This window comes from Monomorium pharaonis, chromosome 5 (genome assembly GCF_013373865.1).
Source record: "Monomorium pharaonis isolate MP-MQ-018 chromosome 5, ASM1337386v2, whole genome shotgun sequence".
In the NCBI taxonomy this organism is placed as follows: domain Eukaryota; kingdom Metazoa; phylum Arthropoda; class Insecta; order Hymenoptera; family Formicidae; genus Monomorium; species Monomorium pharaonis.
The window spans coordinates 4,320,850-4,337,435 of record NC_050471.1 but is presented as its reverse complement, the minus strand read 5'-3'; the positions used below and the strand labels follow the sequence as shown (position 1 = coordinate 4,337,435).

Genomic DNA, 16,586 nt, shown 5'->3' with positions numbered 1-16,586 from the left:
ATGGTCTCTTCCCCTCTGCCGTCTCCCCATATTTCATGCATATAGGAGAAGGGGGAAGACTTATATAAGCGAACGTTGGCTTATCGCATTCCGCGGCACGTTGCGTGAAACAAGTTTATGTCCACTTCGCCGTCCGTCTTATAGGTTATGTCGCGCTGACGGCACCCAGCGAAGTCTCGCAATCTCGTACCGTTGAAATTCGCGCGTGAATCAGTCCCAGTCCGCGACTCCGGTATAAGCCTGAGGTCGAACCGGCGTTCGTAGAGAATCTTGCGACGCCACGTCCTCCTTCCCCATTAGAGGAGTCGCGTTGCACACCCTCGAGGACCTCGCTTACTGCGCAACGGGCGCCGCTTATCGCTAGCAACAACGCCGGAGTCGAGAGAACTCGCCTTTGTTTTCCTCGCCGGTGGACGTGACCGTGACGCAAAGAAGAGAAGGGGGGGGAGAAAGAGAGAGAGAGAGAAAAAAAGTTCACGTTCAAATCAACTGCGACACGTAAACTGTGAGACGAGATGTCGGCATCTCCCATCGCCAGACAGGCCACCCAGAGCCAGAATATACCATCCAAGAGGATCGTCATCCACGATCCGAACCAGCTACCGGCCGACTATTCGTCTACCCCCGGGGGCACGCTCTACTCCACGACGCCGGGAGGTCAGTGTATCCGCCCTTCGCGTTCCTGCACGTTTCTCCGCGCTCCCTAACCTCCGCTCTCACGATTCCAATCTCCTGGACTGTTGTATACCGCAAGCTCCCTGCGACGGAGTCATGTCGTCACAGAGAACGTGCATTTCCGTGTATCGTTAAGGGGTGTACGTTGAGGGGATCGGTGGTCGCGCTTCGTTGACAATCACCGGCAACAATCGACGGACGAGGTAAAGAATTTCTTTCATAAAGAAACCACACACCTCGGAATTGCTGTCCTCGCAAAGATCGAAGGGAGATCACGAATAGTCGCCGAAAAAATTTGCAATTCCCTCAATTCATCGCGCTTGTCTCGAAGTCGTCATCTGCGACTGCGACCTCTGCGAACAAAATGCACACGTGCAAGACGCTGTCAAGGCCATTGCTATTTACACGCAGCGCGCGGACACATGCTATTATCTCTTTCTCTCTTTCTCTTTCGCACGCACGCACGCACGTATCGATAACGACACGCCACAGCGGTGTTACGTAATTGCGTGTTTCGGCGCGAGTGTCTGAGTTTGATTGGCCGTCTGTGTGGAAAATATGTGTGAGACTTTTGCGTCGCACGCGAAATAATCCCGCTGAAGTAGCCGCCGGATAATTATCGGTTCGCGATAACGCGCGACCTTGACGTTAACCGATAATGCGAAGCGACATCCGATCGTTAGTAAAAAAAAAATCTCTAATCTTTCAGTGACTTCTTCGTGCAATCCGTCACTTATTAATTATCTATATATTAATAAACTTATTTATTAATGCTAGAAGTATATCAATTTTATAAATTCTTATAAAAAATTAACTATGCATATAAAGGATATTTTTTCAAAGATCACCTTTAGAAGAAAAGCAGTAATTTATTAATAATAAACTTAATAGATTGTAAAGAATAAAATTGCTTTCTAAAAATTGAGTTTCAAAAAATATTCTGCACGAATTCTTTTTACGCTCACTATATGTGATATGAAAAGATAACAGCGTGTTAAATATATAAATCCATGAGATATAACACATGTTTCATTACTTTTTTTCGATATTTTCTCTCCAATGGCTACGTTAATTTTTTCAATTATCGATCGCCCAAAAAAAAAAACATCTTGATTTTCATCTCCCAGAGAGAATGAGTTAAATTTCAATAAAATTACAGAGTGATAAATTCTTCTTCTCTCAAGGAGAAAGTTATTTGTTCAAGTAATGGGAGGTAAAACGAACTCGACGACCACGCACTCACAAATCTTTGCGCTCTCGAAGGGTTAAACTTATTAAGACTGAAGTTCACAGATCGGCCGGACACGACATTGAACGCGCGATATTGAATACGAGCTCTACTTATTGCGTTTTTAACGAACGATAGAGGGATAACTTATCGCGTTTATGTTTACACGTTTGCACGTTACTTCGATTGCGAGAAGAGCGAAGAGGAGGCGAAAAGACGAGTCGTGAGAAGCAGATACGTTACAGAAAAAAAAGTTATACCGAAGTATCACATCACTTCCTTCGGATTCTTTCAATGTCAATTTCGAAGCGATTTTTCCAAACGCGCGATAGTCTCAAACGATAACTAATACCATTTTTTAATTATTAACCGCTATTGATACACAACTGTAATTCATTTATCAAATAATGTTGCAAGCAGAAAAAAAGCTTGCTTTTAAGGATTTAATAAAATATGAGGTCTAATGAGTTTCATTGAAAGGTAAAAAAAATTGCGTTATTAAATTTTCAATATTTGATGTAAAGAATTTTTTATAAAACTAATCTGTGTAAATAATTTCTTTTTTTTTCATTTTGACTTGAAAATTTATAAAGACGGATAAAAGACTTAAAGATATATTTTTGTTGGATATCTTTACCGATAACTCCGATTCATTTCACTTGATCTTAACAAACAGTTCGATTATCAACGATATTACAGTTTCTTCTTTGATATTCTGCATTACGAGAACTGCAATCTAAACCATCCGATGTATTTTTATTTGTAATATTTTGATGACAAATCCCGAATAAATAATCGCTTTTCTGATCTCAGTTTCTAGATTTTTCCCCAAAATTATCTCGTGCTCCGGTTTGACTTCGAAATAACCGGACACGAAAGTAAACAATCTGATCTGAGATATAGATAATTCACGAGCTACATGTGTGGCGATACAGTTGGCTGCTCCTCTTCCTTTTTTAAAATTTGTATTCTTATTTCAACATGATCACGAACGAAACTCTCGCAGTGAATTCGCCGGTACAAGTCAGGTGTGCCAAGTCGCGTGCACTCAGCACGCGCTTTTACCCCTCATCCCCCTCCCCTCGCAATCGTTTCCTGAGGCGTTAAACAATCCAAGCGCCAAGGCCGAATTAATGCATGCGCGCAGCGTAACGATACCGCGCGTTATGTCGCGCTCGATGCATAATCGATGACGCATAATGTTTATCGCACACGCTATACGCAAAGCGCGGCGCGGAAAGTCACGGCGATTTGAAAAACAAGGGTAAACAGCACGAAAACGACCGGACCTTCGAGATAACTTTAGCCGCGACGCGGTGTGAGCGCGGCTTCGTAAATCTCGCGTAACATTTCGACGCGTAAACAATGACGGTCAAATAGGCAGTCACGTCATTCGCAAATCAACGTGCGGAATCGAAATCACCGCGACAAATCCCCTCTTTATTATATTATGCAGATTGGTAACTTTGACCGAATAGAAGATGAATTCGCGATAGTAGAGAATAGTGATTGTTTTCACGTGGCTTCTGATTTAGTTGCATCTCGTACTCTACAACCTTTTTCTTTGTACATTTACGCCACGTGTGTCGTTGAGAAAGAATTTTGCGAGATAAACTTTATTCTTCCTTAGGACAGCACGAATTTATTTCGTCTCGTGCTAAAAGGAAAAAAAGACTGAATAGAGTTACGTTAAGAATGTAAAAGACTCATGTTACACAGATTAAAACGTGACTTACACAAAATATTCTAACGTCTCTCCGTCGACTTTGTTTCATACGTATTTCCGCGCTCCCTGCGATTATGTGTTTGTTTCTGGCATCCTCGCCGACCCTTGCACTCCTTTCAAGTTAGGTAGGTGTCCAGTGGTACAGAAATACATTTGTATAAATAGGTAGTGCGCGGCGCTTTTCGTATAACTCGGGCCATTGTGCCGTTTCTGTGTGTCATCGCCACCTCTAATTTTTCTTGAAATTCGTTCCTTCAATCTGTTCGAAATCCAAATTTCTGTCCTGATCTCACTTGCAACTTTCTTAAACTAAAAAAAAGGAAAAAAAACTATTGTCTGAAACATAAATTTTCATTGAAATCTCCTCTTCTTTTGAATCCTAATTTTTGACAATCGCAAATTTATGATTATATAGAATTGTGATAAAACCAACTTCATTTTATCTTACAGTTAATATCGTAGCCTTATCATAATTTTTAATCATTGCTGCTTCAGATATAAGTTATGTTTATACACAATAATATAAATTGCGTTGTAACGGATATCAAGTTTTTTGCCACATTATTATCTTTGCCCGTTCTCTCGATCGATTTAATATTCATGAATATTTTCATATATAATGAAAATTTAATACATACCCAAGAGAAGTGGAGCCTCATTATAATTACAGATTCCACGGATGACTAAATTTCCAATTTTTTTTGCAGGTACTCGCATTGTATACGAACGTGCATTTCTGATGAATCTGCGGAACTCGCCGATATCGCGAACACCACCGCGAAATACGCTTACCATACCGTCGGAATTGCTGAAGGGCAACTCGCCGGCCATCACGAAGGATCCCACCAAAAATATTAATACTAAAGGTCAGTATGCATTATATTTTTAAAATCTATTCTTCTCTCACATGACTCTTCTGCTGGTTCTAAGAACAAATATAAGATAGACAAATAGTGAGTTATTTGAAAAAAATATGTGTACGTACCCTTGGTCAAAAGTTCGAATACATTTGCGATTTTCTCGTATTTTATGTGAAAAAAATTAAATACAAAAATCTTCAAAAATTTATGCAAATCGTGTATATTAAGACATTTTTTCTCTTTGCTATTTTTCTGTAAACTTTTTAGTTTCAAAATTAAAAATTTTTAGAAAAAAATAAGTTTTTATACAAAAAACTCAATTTTACTGCGAAAAATTATCGTATCAAATTATTTCAAAAATATTTTAAAGTTTAGAAAGTTTACTTTAAAATATTTTTATTAAGTTTCGTTTCTGTTAGATAATATTTTAACAGACTACAGCGTTTCAAAACAAATATATTGAAAAAAGTACCAATTTTCGATTTTATGTAATTTAGAAACAAAATTAATAAAACTAATTTAAAGTCTATTCTCTTTATAATGCGTGTTTAAAATTTTCTTTAATTCTTTAATCAAGATATTTAATTTTTCATCAGCAACAAGAAAATCACAAGTGTATCCTAACTTTTAGTTGGAGTTGTATATATTCTATATAAAAACTATAATAATAATTACGTTAGACAACTTTACTCACATCTGTATGATATTACAGAGTCTCTGGTGATTGAGGAATCTGCGGAGCAATTCGAAATGGATATGTGAAGCAAATACAGCGTACCATCAATTAAAATGTGTTCGTGGCCATGTTCGAGAGTATTGTCGATCTGTCCTACGACAATCGCATGAAGTATCATGGCTGACACACTTTTGTGCCTTTAACAGTGGTCTTATTATGAATCTTTAAGAGATTTTCTCCTTGACAGAAGACCATATCTTATTCATTATGTATTGTATATAAATCATTTAATTCTCGACGCTAGTTCTTAATCAGCGTGATACGTATATTTGCACATAAAGAACGGCCGTGTCAATGTAAAGGTGCTTATGTCCGGCGCGACATTAGCGATCTGTTATACTGTCTTCCGTTTAAAAATGGCCAATGCAATGCTTTGTAACATGTTTCGTAAGGAACTTGTATCTGTGAATAAATGATACATATGTTTTATACATATACAATATATATTTTACTTCTTTATTATTTTGTACACATAAGATCGCATAAGATACTTAAATACTACATGAAGTAAGAAAAACTGAGCAATGAAAAGTTGTGACTACATTTTTTAACAAAAATATATCTTGCAACAGACTATCAAGTTATATATATAAACATATTTTTGTGCACAATGAAAAAAAATTGAATAAAGTTTCATAATTTTCTAATTATGCAAAGAATTCTACAAAATTTTAGCTTGTGCTTCAATATAATGTTAAATTGTCAACACCATCTTTGAAAAAAAAATGTAAGTCTTCTAAAAGAATGCTATTATAATCACAAAACTTTTCACTTATGTATATAAAAAAATTCGTTATAAAAACCACTCGAAGCCTGCGAGCAGGTAAAAATATAAAAAAAGATTATTTTTTGTGAATAAAATATAAAATGATTGAATAACTTTTAATTTAACATGCAACATTTGTACATCATATATGCTTTTATAATGAATTTAATCAGTTGCGCTAAAGACTGTTATACATAAAATTAGCTCCATAAATACTAAAGCTCTTGAACAAAATAGGATATTGCTTATCAAATGCTTCTATTTTGCATTGTAGATCAATTTTGTGGGTAAATTCAATATACAACAGTCTTTACAAAATTCATAAACAGAGAACAATCATAATACATTATCACACACAAGTATGTGTTATAACATTTATCCCATTTAACACATACATGTCACTTAATTTCTTTGGATATTTATTTCAGAGAGTCTCTTATTTTGGATATTCTTTCTAATAATATTTTCGCAACGTTAACTTTATCTCCGTTCTCGTCGTAATCGTCATAATAAATTAATTCACACAGACCCCTGGTTTCCGGATTACTTTGTAAAATTTCTCCCAGTTTTATATGGAATTTATGAATAATATCAGATTTATATTGTTTATATGTGATAGATTCTGGATGATTGTGCTGCTGTACCTCATAGTACGTCAATAAGGGTGACGCTCCTTCCACCACCACATACACTGGATCATTGTTCGAATTTCTTCCATCGGGATATATCTTGTAGGCGTTGTTAAAATACAATCTACCTATGTTACCAGCTCGACTGCGTTGCTCTTCCTCCAACTTGTGGACACTCTCCATCCATTGATAGGACACCTCCTTCAAGTCTGGTGGGACATACCCAGATGATGGTATCAATATAAACAGTTTATGCACTGGAAACGTCACGTTGTGGTTGTCTTCAAAGTTTTCGATTTTCTCAATTATGCCTTTTGTAGCAGTGCCAGTGTATGGTAGTATCAATCGTAGGTACCCATAGTAAAAGCTGTACGCCATACCTGTGCCATAGTCCAAACCTTTTACAACATTGAGATCAAGCGATTTTAGTTCCCACTCAGCCAGATTACTTATTCTAAGTAGACAAAAGGCAAGTCCTATTAGTGGCATACACACGGAGGATCCAAAGTCCCAAGCATAGTCTAACAGGAACCTGCGCTCAATGATGCTGTAGATGGAGAGCATCAGCATGCTGACGACGAGAATCGTCGCCGAAACGATATTAAGAGCAAAGTAATTCCTCAGTATATACCAGAAGCTCTCCCCAGACACTGCATACATAACTAGCATCTGACACAGACGCAACATCCCATCGCAGAGCAGGAAGCCCATGAGAAAGACACAGGTGATGATAACAGTGATAAAGGCTGTAGTCACTAACCCGACTTGGGTCTTCATTGCCCTATACATGGCGAAGGCATAGAGGGCGACGACGACGACGCTATACCCCACGTAGACAATAGATTTCTTGTTCTCCATCCTGGCCGTCACCGAGTCCTTGTCTAGTCTCGTGTAGAGTTTATCATAGACTTTGCCCTTGAAAGAAGAACCGGTACGATTTGATTAATTGTTTGAGGATTCCAAAGATAACAACGATAATTAAAAAGTTAATTACGAGTTCATCTTCTTCTTTTATTGATCCAAGATTCTTTTTTATGCTCCAGCTAACCAGACAGTCATCAATCTATCGTGTCAGTCGCCGACTGATTGGTTAACTCCTCCACACAAAAAAAATTTCTGTACTGATAGACTTCGTAGAATCGTAATATCGAAAGCAACACGATGTCTGTCACACCCGTCTTCTTCTACGAATTTTACACATGATACATACGGTTGCGTTCAACTTAACCTTCCGGGGAATTACCTCATCCTTGTTTATCAAAACGTCAAATGAGCAAAATACTGCTGACGCGGGTGTGAAGTGAACGCGCCTATTCATATATTCGTATCATATCAATACAATACAAATGCAAAGTGTTTAAGGTTTATGCATATAATTGCGTGAAACGCGCTACAGTCAAATAGACCAATGTCGTGCCGCCACGCATGTCACGTCGTCACACCGAACGCGTATATAATTGGGCGATCTCTTTTTTTTTCTTTTTCCTCACTATGTATGAATATGTATCGCGCAGCTTAACATTTTTAACGATCGTTCAGACTTAAACCGGGCGATGTTTCTTTTGCATATCAGCGAACGCATGAGGAATAAAATAAATGATTAGCGTTATATCGCGCGTGTTATTGTAAATTCATAATTGCATGGTACATATCCTTCTTAAACTGGAGGATACTTGTAGATTGATTTATCGATAATTTATGTGAATTCTTTTATCTTCATTCTACTCAATGTTTTATCGATTTATGATTTATTTACCAGTTATCACATTTATTCTCAACGCGCGCATCCGATCGATGGGATTGAGATAGAACGTATTCCGTGAATGGCGATTAAAAATGATTAAATGATATAAATCACAAGTGAAACGATATCCGTTTCTCACGTTACATCTAATTAAGCGAATTCAATTCCCGGCAGCCAAAAACAACCTGAGGAGACAGGATTGAGGTTCTGCTCGACTTATACTGTCAGTCTGCAGAGATTTTACATTTTGCTGACTGGGGTCACTATTGTCTCCTTTTGTTTTAGCCATTAGATTAATCATATTCTTGATATCTAAAAAAAAATAACTAAATTATTAAATATCTTTATATCATATAGCGTAAAAATATATCAAACGCGTCAGCTTGTTTTAACGCTGTTTTCCGCTCTTGAAGTCAAAGGGCATGATCTCTCTGAGCCGTGTGAGCTCCCGGAGCGGCGTGAAAAATGTAAACAATAGTAAGAACACAGCGACCGAAAGTCCGCATCCGACAGCGCGACCCGAGGATATCTCGAACTCTCGCGAGTCCACGGACGCTCTGTTTTTGGCGGGAAGACCAGGCTCTCTATGTCCGGCGGAAAGCGCGGCCGCGAGACAAAGGTACTGGGGAAAAGCGCGACGTCTCATGTCGGGGGGCTCTTTGGCGTCGCACCTGCCGATCCGAGAGACTCCTCGCGATTTCGTAATCGCGCGGTTGTCCCGTAACGGTTCTCGGCCGCAGCTGCTACGCCAAGCTGCGCCGAAAGTCCTCTCCGAGGGAGGAGGAATCCTCTCTCTCCTTGCGCTTGGTAACACGCGCCAGAAGGCGAAAGAGAGAGAAAGGACGAGCGACGCTGACGACGGGTAGGCGGGAGGGAGCGGGAGTGGTGGGGAGAGCGAAGCGGCGCGGCGCGTGTTGCCAGGTCGCACGGAGCGCTGCTAACGCGAGTGAAACGAGCCGATGGACCGACCGCAGCACGGTCGGGAGACATCTACGATCGATAAAGGCTTGTAGAGAGAGTCCGAAATCGCGTCGCGGATGACGGAGAATCGCGGGAGAGAAAGAGAGAGATAGAACGATCGACCGGCGAACGAGGCAAGCGAGCAAGCGAGCGATCGGCACGTTTGAACGAACGAATTTTCGCGTCGCAAGCGGGACAACAACAACAACAACGACAACGACGACGACGACGGCGGTAACGGTGGTGATGGTGATGGTGGTGGTGGTGGTGCGCGGCGCCGCGCGATTAATACAATCGGCAGGTGATTTCTCGTCGCTGATTAAAGCGCCATGTCCCGCGATGGACCAATCAGCTGCTTGGTAAACCGCCGTGAGACCTCGAGGCTGTCCACAGACGAATGACAACAAAAGAGACTGATAGAAGTCGCGCGCGTGAGAAAGAGCGAGCCCGAGTTTTTTCGCACGGCAAGGAGTGTGTATTACTCCCGCACACGGAGAGAGAGAGAGTGAAAGAGAGAGAGAGAGAGAGAGAGAGCGAGAGGCGCCGAAGGAGGCAGCAGCCCAGTGCCTGTCTATATCCGCCGCCGCTTTTTTTTTCCGCCGTTTACCCCCCGTAGCGCGCCGCGAGTGAAACGTCGCTTAGCCTGGTGGTGGTGAAAGGTGCCGTTGAGGAATATGAAGAGGAGAAATGTCGAGTGCGGTAAGCTTCGGAGGCCCTTGAAACGCAACAAGCTCACCGAGGGGATCTACGGAAGGTAAATTCTCACGCCGCCATATGCGTACGCGGTATACCTACGCACGCACACCTACGTCGGGGAATGGCCGTTTTCTTCATAATAAAAAAAAACGTAACCAAAACCCTCCTTCCCCTCTCCTCTTGTCCCTCCTCGCCTGCCTCTTTCCCGCCTCTCCCCTCGTCCTCTGTACGGGAAGACGCGAGTGTTACGAGTCACGGCGACGGCGGCGGTGACGACGATAGTAATAATTATGATTATGATGGTGATGAGGACGATGATGAGGATAATAAGAATAATGATGATAATGTTGACGGTGGCGGCGGCGACGACAATCGCGGACGCGAACGCCAAGCATCCGCGCGACGCCGAATCAACGCCGCTCTCGTCCCGCTTGACATTTACCTACGGACGTCTTCTGACGATCTCCTTTCGCATTCCCGACGCTTCTCTCACCCCGCGCAGCCAAATATCCCTCTCCGTGTACACGTATCTATAGCATCTCATCTTTCAATGATAACCCCATGTGCTATAATACTACCTACAATAGCGAAGCGCGCGACTAGCATCGCGAAATAACAGATGAGAATAAAAACAGATGCGATAGCCGACGATAGTTCCTCTGTCCTGCGACTCCTGGGTTCTCTTTCTTCACTCGCACGAGATCTCTCGGACGTTATGTAAGCCTCCTCCCGAGTGTTTACGACAACGCCGTGCTTGTGTATCGCGTATCTCTCGCGGTACAAACAATATTTATCTATAATATTTTGAAAGAAAGTAGAGATGGCCTCGCAAAGGCCAATACAATGTAGATGTGTGAAGTACACGGATGTATGTATCGTCTCGTATATAATCATAATCCACCAGTAGATGGCAAATGTAATGTATGCCCATAGATACACATACGCGCACGCGCGCGCGCGCGCATTTAAAATGACACTGTGTTTGTTTTCAGTACCTTGCTTTATCTGAAGTTTCTTCTACTATGGGCCATGGTGATTCTGGCAGACTTCATTTTGGAATTCCGTTTTGAATTTTTGTGGCCATTCTGGCTACTCCTCCGAAGCGTTTACGATTCCTTTAAATATCAAGGCTTGGTAAGTGTCAAAGTGTAAAAGTGTCAATGATGCAATTGTGCTCTAATCGGAATGCGATATAACGTTATCACGTATATCCATGAATTACAGTTTCTTTTTTTCTCTCTCTTTCAGGCCTTTTCTGTATTTTTCATTTGTATTGCACTTACGTCAGACATGATTTGCTTCTTTTTCATCCCTGTGCATTGGCTGTTTTTCGCTGCCAGCACTTACGTTTGGGTGCAATACGTCTGGCACACAGGTATGTAGAAAACAGATTAATTTGAAATGTAGACAAGTGTGTAATGTGTTCTATTAAAATACAATTTCTCATACTGATTTAGTTCCATGCTTGTGAAAATTAAAATTTACTTGGAGAAAGAGTCCTGACTTGTAATGGATGGTAAAATTGGATGTTTTTATTTTATAGATAAAGGAGTGTGTCTACCAACCGTGATGCTGTGGCTACTATTTCTATATATAGAAGCAGCAGTGCGGTTACGTGACTTGCGTCATATGCCATTTCACCTAGACCTCTGTCGGCCGTTTGCAGCACATTGGTAATGGTTTTATCTTTATTTTTGCAAACGAATGTATCGTCAAAACATTATCAAGTTGTTTACTATCAGGGAAAAGAATTTTCAGGAAAGGAAGAATTTTCTTCTATTTTATACTTTTTTCTTTTTGAAAATCATAGATTTTCATGAGATTTAATTAGTATTTAGAGAAATTTTTGCAATTTTATCTTACTTGGTTTTGAATTTTAAGTAATATTTTCGGAAAAATATGGGAATTATACAAAATTTGAGTAAACACCCTGATTATGCTTTACATATCTATTAGAATAGCCTATATCAATAGACATCAACGTTTGCTCCAAGTAAATTTTTCTGCAATGCGTATTTCTAGCATTGGCTATCCTGTAGTTACATTGGGCTTTGGCTTCAAGAGCTATGTAGGCTACAGAATGAGGCAGGTTAGTCTTCGACAGTCTTACCGATTTATTATAAAGCACATACATGTATCTCTTCCTGCACAAGGCCCTCATGGTGATACAATAATATTAATGTATTTTGATTGACTTTTATTCTCTACAGAGAAAACAGAAAGATGTGGCAAAGGAGAATGAGTTCTATCTACAATTATTGCAGCAAGCACTGCCTCTAGAGCAACAAGCTATGTCAATGCAGCAAATCCAACCACAGGTGCAGCCACAAACGCCACAGGTCACTGCTACGTCGTTAGAACAACATGTCAAAACTCAAGCACACAAATTGAATCCACAGTATAACCCAAGCCCTGAAAAAAGCAGAGGTAGCTTGTATTTATTATCAATCTACTATTTCGCGTGAAAATATGTATGTTACTCTAATTACCTGTGATTACACGCATTTTAATGTTTCCGTAAATGTTCTTTTAGAGGGCAATAATAATTCCATAGAAACAAACGTACAAAATGGCGGAGTACACAATAGTAGTCAGGTCGCATCACAAACACAGAGTACTGCTACTAAGAGTACTCATAGAAAGTCTTTAGACAAGAGTGAAAAGCAGGAAGAGCAGCATAATAAACATAATGTATCAAATAATTCGCCATCGGACAAAAGTGACAAGAAATTTATACACAGTAATGGAAGTACAGTAGCGCACAGCGACATACAACTCATCGAGAGGGTGGGGTACGTCACTTTGATTTTGTATTGAAAAATATATTTTTTTATAGTTACACTTTAACTCCATGTAAAATACTTATCATACAATTTTTTGAAAACAGATCTGTAAATGATTTTGACATAAATGAGATAGAAAAAGACAAATCTATCAAGGGTTGCGGACAAACTGCGATAAAATCGCAAACAAACGGTTCAGTAACAGGAAAATGGAATAACGTGAAAGAAAGTCGAGATTCATCGTCTACTACCAATGCCCAACGAGAACGTAAGACTCGACAGGTTAAAAATACGAGTGACCCCACGGCAGAGCAACAGAAACAACAAGAGGATTATTATCAAAGGTATATCATACAAAAGGATTTTTTTCGTATACGTTATTACAAATTGCTGTAGAAATTCTGCTAATCCCACATATTTTTGAAGGCACAGATTGAAACTCTAATGACAAATCTGGTATATCGCACTTCATATTTATATCGAATCCTATACCGTCTTGTATTCCTCTAGTAGACTTTCTATCAGTTTCTTCAGCATGTGATTTGTCGTTGAAATAGGTTACTGGTGTGTCGCAGGCTCGAGGCAGATATAAAACGTTTGAAATCAGACTTGCAGTCAAGTCGGCAATTGGAACAAGAATTACGTTCACAAGTCAATGTTTTGCTCAATGGAGAGCGACAAGCTAAGGGTGATATTCAACAACTCCAACATGATAACGATCAATTGCAAAGCAAGTAAGTATAAATTATTTTTATAATAAATTTTTTTAAATGATATCAAATCTTATCTAATATTTGTAAAAAAAATCTGTGTGTGTGTGTGTGCGTGCGTGCGTGCGTGCGTGCGTGCATGTATGTATGTATGTATGCATGTATGTATGTATGTATGTATGTATGTATGTATGTATGTATGTATGTATATAGAAGTGTAAAAAGTGCGCGCGCGTGTAATTACATATTTTTTATTTTAAATTGTAATGAATATATTATAAAAAAAAAAAACAATTTTTACTTTGACTTGGCGAAATTAGACATTCTATAATCAATTTTGTAACATTATAGATTACATGGTCTAGTGACGGCACGTCAAATTGATAAGCAAACAATGACATCGTTGGAAAAGCGAATTGCAGAAGAACGAAAACAACGCACAGCATGCGAAGCGTCTTTGCTCTCTGAACGAAGGGCACGACGAGCTGCTGAAGAGGCACGTTCAGCGATTCCACCGCCACCACCCCCGCTTATTAGACAGGAGTGTACTGACACATGTAAAAGTAGAAGATCTCAAATGGAACAGGATCTTAAAAATTTGCGCCGAGAACTTAAATTGAAAGAAGAAAGGTAAAAATATAAATTTGTAGACTATTTTAAATTTTAATTAACTCTAAATAAATAATTTACAAATATGAATTTAATCGCACGTTGATTTAGATGTAATGCGCTGGAAAACGATGCGGCGCGTTGTAAAGAAAATCACAGAGAGTGTGAAATTTTACTCCCCGCACTCAATGCGCTGCAAGATAAAAACGCGCATTTGGAAAATAGCTTGAGCGCAGAAACGCGTATAAAACTTGATCTTTTTTCGGCACTTGGTGAGGTCAAGCGACAATTAGAAATACGAGAAGGTAAGTAATAGCAATTGAAACAATGCTTTACAGTTCCATATGCTCGCACAATTTCATATTTTACATATATTTCTTGTTTAAATATATTTATATATATTTTATTTTCTTAATATTTATCAATAACATGATAGAAAAAATGCAAACATTTAATAAAGAATACGAAACACTTATATTATATCGCATATTGTTATTGCTCTGGCAATATATGTATCATACAATTTTCTGTTAAATTAGGCGTAATCAGATCTCAAGAGAAAGAAATTGAGATGTTGAAAACAAAAATAGCGCAAGATTTAGCTGTGATGCCACAAGACACATTTGGTCCAACGCCAACCTGTGCGACGTCCAAGCTTCGTTTAAATAGTGAAGTGAGAGTAGCAGGAACAAAAATACGTTCGAATGAAAGTCCCTGTCCGGGGTGTACCGTGTCGAATTTGGATCCAAATGCGACAGCGTACACGCCTAAAAGTTCCCTTGTAGCGTCGACTGAAGCTTAAGGAACTGCAATTCTCTCATCTCAGAAACCCGATAGTAGGATACATCAACTACAAAAGAATGTTTCAAGTTTCTCCGTGGAAATATTATTCAGTTCGCAAGTACGCAAAAATATGAATATTTATATCGGTATTAGCTGTGCTGAATTTTCTCTGCATCCGTCTTCTTTAAGACAAGACATTTTTTGTTATATATTCTCCCACTATGTAAAAGAAACCCGGAAGTCTTCCATGAGAAACTTTGTGAAACATGTTTTGTATCGTGTTTTGTCGTTTCAAAAAGGAATGGAACCGTTGACATTACTTATGATCACGTGACGCGGCACTGGTTTCTAGAATGTCAAGGAAATCCAGTGACAATCTTGTAACATTTATGCTGTAGGTCGATTTTACGGATATGTAACAAGTTGTGAAGGAAGAGTGAATTGTAAGTATTCTCGTATAACCAATCCTCTTTGTACATGCATAAATATCGATAGTAATGCCTAACGATTTAAAAAAATCAATATATCTGATGATTAGTTTATATGCAAATAAAAGGTTTTATATCCTACAAGTATATAAACGCTTGGGAAGTTGTCTTATATATTTTTCATATGCTTATTAAGTGATATAGATTTTTTGTATGTATATTTTTTCATTATATCCCAGCACTTTGATTTATATATTTTAAATCGATCTTTATGTAAAGTAGAAAAAAAGTAATAACAAATTTTACTGGTAAAGTTACAAAGTTGAGAGAGAAATTGAAAAAGTTAATATCCGTATTAAAATCTTCCTGCAGTATATGCCTAAACATACGATGACTTGTCAAAGATGAATTCTTATTCATCTTTGATCAAGTCGTAAAACTGAAGCTAGTCCATCATACAAACTATTTAAATATCATTGGCGTGTCGAGCCATTTTATGTTATGGGATCATCATGCAGAAATAGCCATTGACAACATAGAAAGAAGTATATGAGCATTATCCAAGAAGGATCAAAGTAAATGTCACAACGCCAAATTTTGTTTCAGGAAATCATACTGTCCATACGATGATACTCTCACATACACACATGCGCGTATTTCTGTGTTTTTAAATTTTCATACTTTTAGTTTATAATAATTTTGTTTTATGTATTGGCTTTCAAAACGGTATAAAGTAGCCATAACATTTTTTATCTGATTATGAGTAAAAAAATATGATAAGAATGATTAATTCATGAAACTCATTAGTAATAAAAAAAATGTGATGGCTAACTTGATCTATTAAAAAACTTGGCATTCATATGAACGATCATGCTGGTATGAGACTATGATGCCATATTTGATTTAAAAAAAAGGAGAGAAAAGTTTAAACGCAAGAGATGATAATTTTATTACGAGTACAAAGTAGAAGAAAGTTATTTTCATATTAAGATTGCTTTATTTAAGGAAGAGAAATATTTATTTCATTATTTAACAGTGAAAAAGTTGATAAAACTACATTGTGACTAGATATAAACGTGGTATAAAGTTCTCTTTTCTTAAGTGACGTCCATTAATATAATATCAGAGTTAAAAAGAAATTTTTTTTATTGTTCTCAACATATATCTGTATACAATATGTATACACACACACATGTACACGTTTCCACATTATGTCATGTGTATATATATATGTATTTTATATATATATATAT

General features: G+C 38.5%; 4 protein-coding genes and 1 long non-coding RNA gene across 9 annotated transcripts; 2 read left to right on the top strand and 3 right to left on the bottom strand.

Annotated features, from left to right (window-relative positions):
• Nucleotides 1-123: 123 nt before the first annotated feature.
• LOC105833611 (eukaryotic translation initiation factor 4E-binding protein 2) lies at nucleotides 124-5,660 on the top strand. Its single transcript, XM_012675468.3, has 3 exons — nucleotides 124-657; nucleotides 4,337-4,495; nucleotides 5,202-5,660. The coding sequence occupies exons 1-3, from the start codon at nucleotides 516-518 to the stop codon at nucleotides 5,249-5,251; spliced, it is 351 nt and encodes a 116-aa protein (XP_012530922.1). The 5' UTR covers nucleotides 124-515; the 3' UTR covers nucleotides 5,252-5,660.
• Nucleotides 1,525-4,407, bottom strand: LOC105833612. 2 transcript variants are annotated; one of them, XR_001138816.3, is made up of 3 exons: nucleotides 4,268-4,407; nucleotides 3,640-3,938; nucleotides 1,525-3,560 (listed from the first exon to the last, which is right to left on the bottom strand). It is a non-coding gene; the product is annotated as an uncharacterized LOC105833612 (long non-coding RNA). The 2 variants fall into 2 exon arrangements; XR_004963536.1 differs by having other exon boundaries at nucleotides 3,640-4,339.
• LOC105833609 (stimulator of interferon genes protein) lies at nucleotides 5,392-8,751 on the bottom strand. Of its 2 annotated transcripts, none has more exons than XM_012675464.3 (3): nucleotides 7,615-7,990; nucleotides 6,636-7,535; nucleotides 5,392-5,627 (listed from the first exon to the last, which is right to left on the bottom strand). In XM_012675464.3, the coding sequence occupies exons 2-3, from the start codon at nucleotides 7,476-7,478 to the stop codon at nucleotides 5,532-5,534; spliced, it is 939 nt and encodes a 312-aa protein (XP_012530918.1). In that variant the 5' UTR covers nucleotides 7,479-7,535; nucleotides 7,615-7,990; the 3' UTR covers nucleotides 5,392-5,531. The 2 variants fall into 2 exon arrangements, with proteins under 2 accessions (XP_012530918.1, XP_036143672.1); XM_036287779.1 differs by lacking the exon at nucleotides 5,392-5,627 and adding an exon at nucleotides 8,377-8,751 and having other exon boundaries at nucleotides 5,655-7,535; nucleotides 7,615-7,804.
• Nucleotides 7,656-9,379, bottom strand: LOC118645893. Its single transcript, XM_036287780.1, has 2 exons — nucleotides 9,036-9,379; nucleotides 7,656-8,676 (listed from the first exon to the last, which is right to left on the bottom strand). Exons 1-2 carry the CDS (start codon nucleotides 9,352-9,354, stop codon nucleotides 8,525-8,527), a joined length of 471 nt encoding a protein of 156 aa, XP_036143673.1. The 5' UTR covers nucleotides 9,355-9,379; the 3' UTR covers nucleotides 7,656-8,524.
• Nucleotides 9,339-16,246, top strand: LOC105833607 (macoilin-1). 3 transcript variants are annotated; one of them, XM_012675459.3, is made up of 12 exons: nucleotides 9,339-10,078; nucleotides 11,013-11,154; nucleotides 11,269-11,395; nucleotides 11,564-11,693; nucleotides 12,043-12,109; nucleotides 12,231-12,450; nucleotides 12,554-12,812; nucleotides 12,908-13,147; nucleotides 13,361-13,537; nucleotides 13,865-14,143; nucleotides 14,234-14,427; nucleotides 14,662-16,246. In XM_012675459.3, the coding sequence occupies exons 1-12, from the start codon at nucleotides 9,999-10,001 to the stop codon at nucleotides 14,922-14,924; spliced, it is 2,178 nt and encodes a 725-aa protein (XP_012530913.1). In that variant the 5' UTR covers nucleotides 9,339-9,998; the 3' UTR covers nucleotides 14,925-16,246. The 3 variants fall into 3 exon arrangements, with proteins under 3 accessions (XP_012530913.1, XP_012530915.1, XP_012530914.1); XM_012675461.3 differs by having other exon boundaries at nucleotides 9,340-10,078; nucleotides 13,379-13,537; XM_012675460.3 differs by having other exon boundaries at nucleotides 9,341-10,078; nucleotides 12,231-12,447.
• Nucleotides 16,247-16,586: the final 340 nt, after the last annotated feature.

Bases quoted from the DNA above. Each gene is read 5' to 3' on its own strand.
- LOC105833611 (XM_012675468.3), top strand. From the start codon at position 516: ATGTCGGCATCTCCCATCGCCAGACAGGCCACCCAGAGCCAGAATATA. The intron at 658-4,336 runs GTCAGTGTATCC...TTTTTTTTGCAG, and splicing joins CTACTCCACGACGCCGGGAG to GTACTCGCATTGTATACGAA. The intron at 4,496-5,201 runs GTCAGTATGCAT...ATGATATTACAG, and splicing joins CAAAAATATTAATACTAAAG to AGTCTCTGGTGATTGAGGAA.
- LOC105833609 (XM_036287779.1), bottom strand. From the start codon at position 7,478: ATGGAGAACAAGAAATCTATTGTCTACGTGGGGTATAGCGTCGTCGTC.
- LOC118645893 (XM_036287780.1), bottom strand. From the start codon at position 9,354: ATGTCTCCCGACCGTGCTGCGGTCGGTCCATCGGCTCGTTTCACTCGC. The intron at 8,677-9,035 runs GTGCGACGCCAA...ATTTTTTTTTAG, and splicing joins GGAGTCTCTCGGATCGGCAG to ATATCAAGAATATGATTAAT.
- LOC105833607 (XM_012675459.3), top strand. From the start codon at position 9,999: ATGAAGAGGAGAAATGTCGAGTGCGGTAAGCTTCGGAGGCCCTTGAAA. The intron at 10,079-11,012 runs GTAAATTCTCAC...GTTTGTTTTCAG, and splicing joins ACCGAGGGGATCTACGGAAG to TACCTTGCTTTATCTGAAGT. The intron at 14,428-14,661 runs GTAAGTAATAGC...CTGTTAAATTAG, and splicing joins ACAATTAGAAATACGAGAAG to GCGTAATCAGATCTCAAGAG.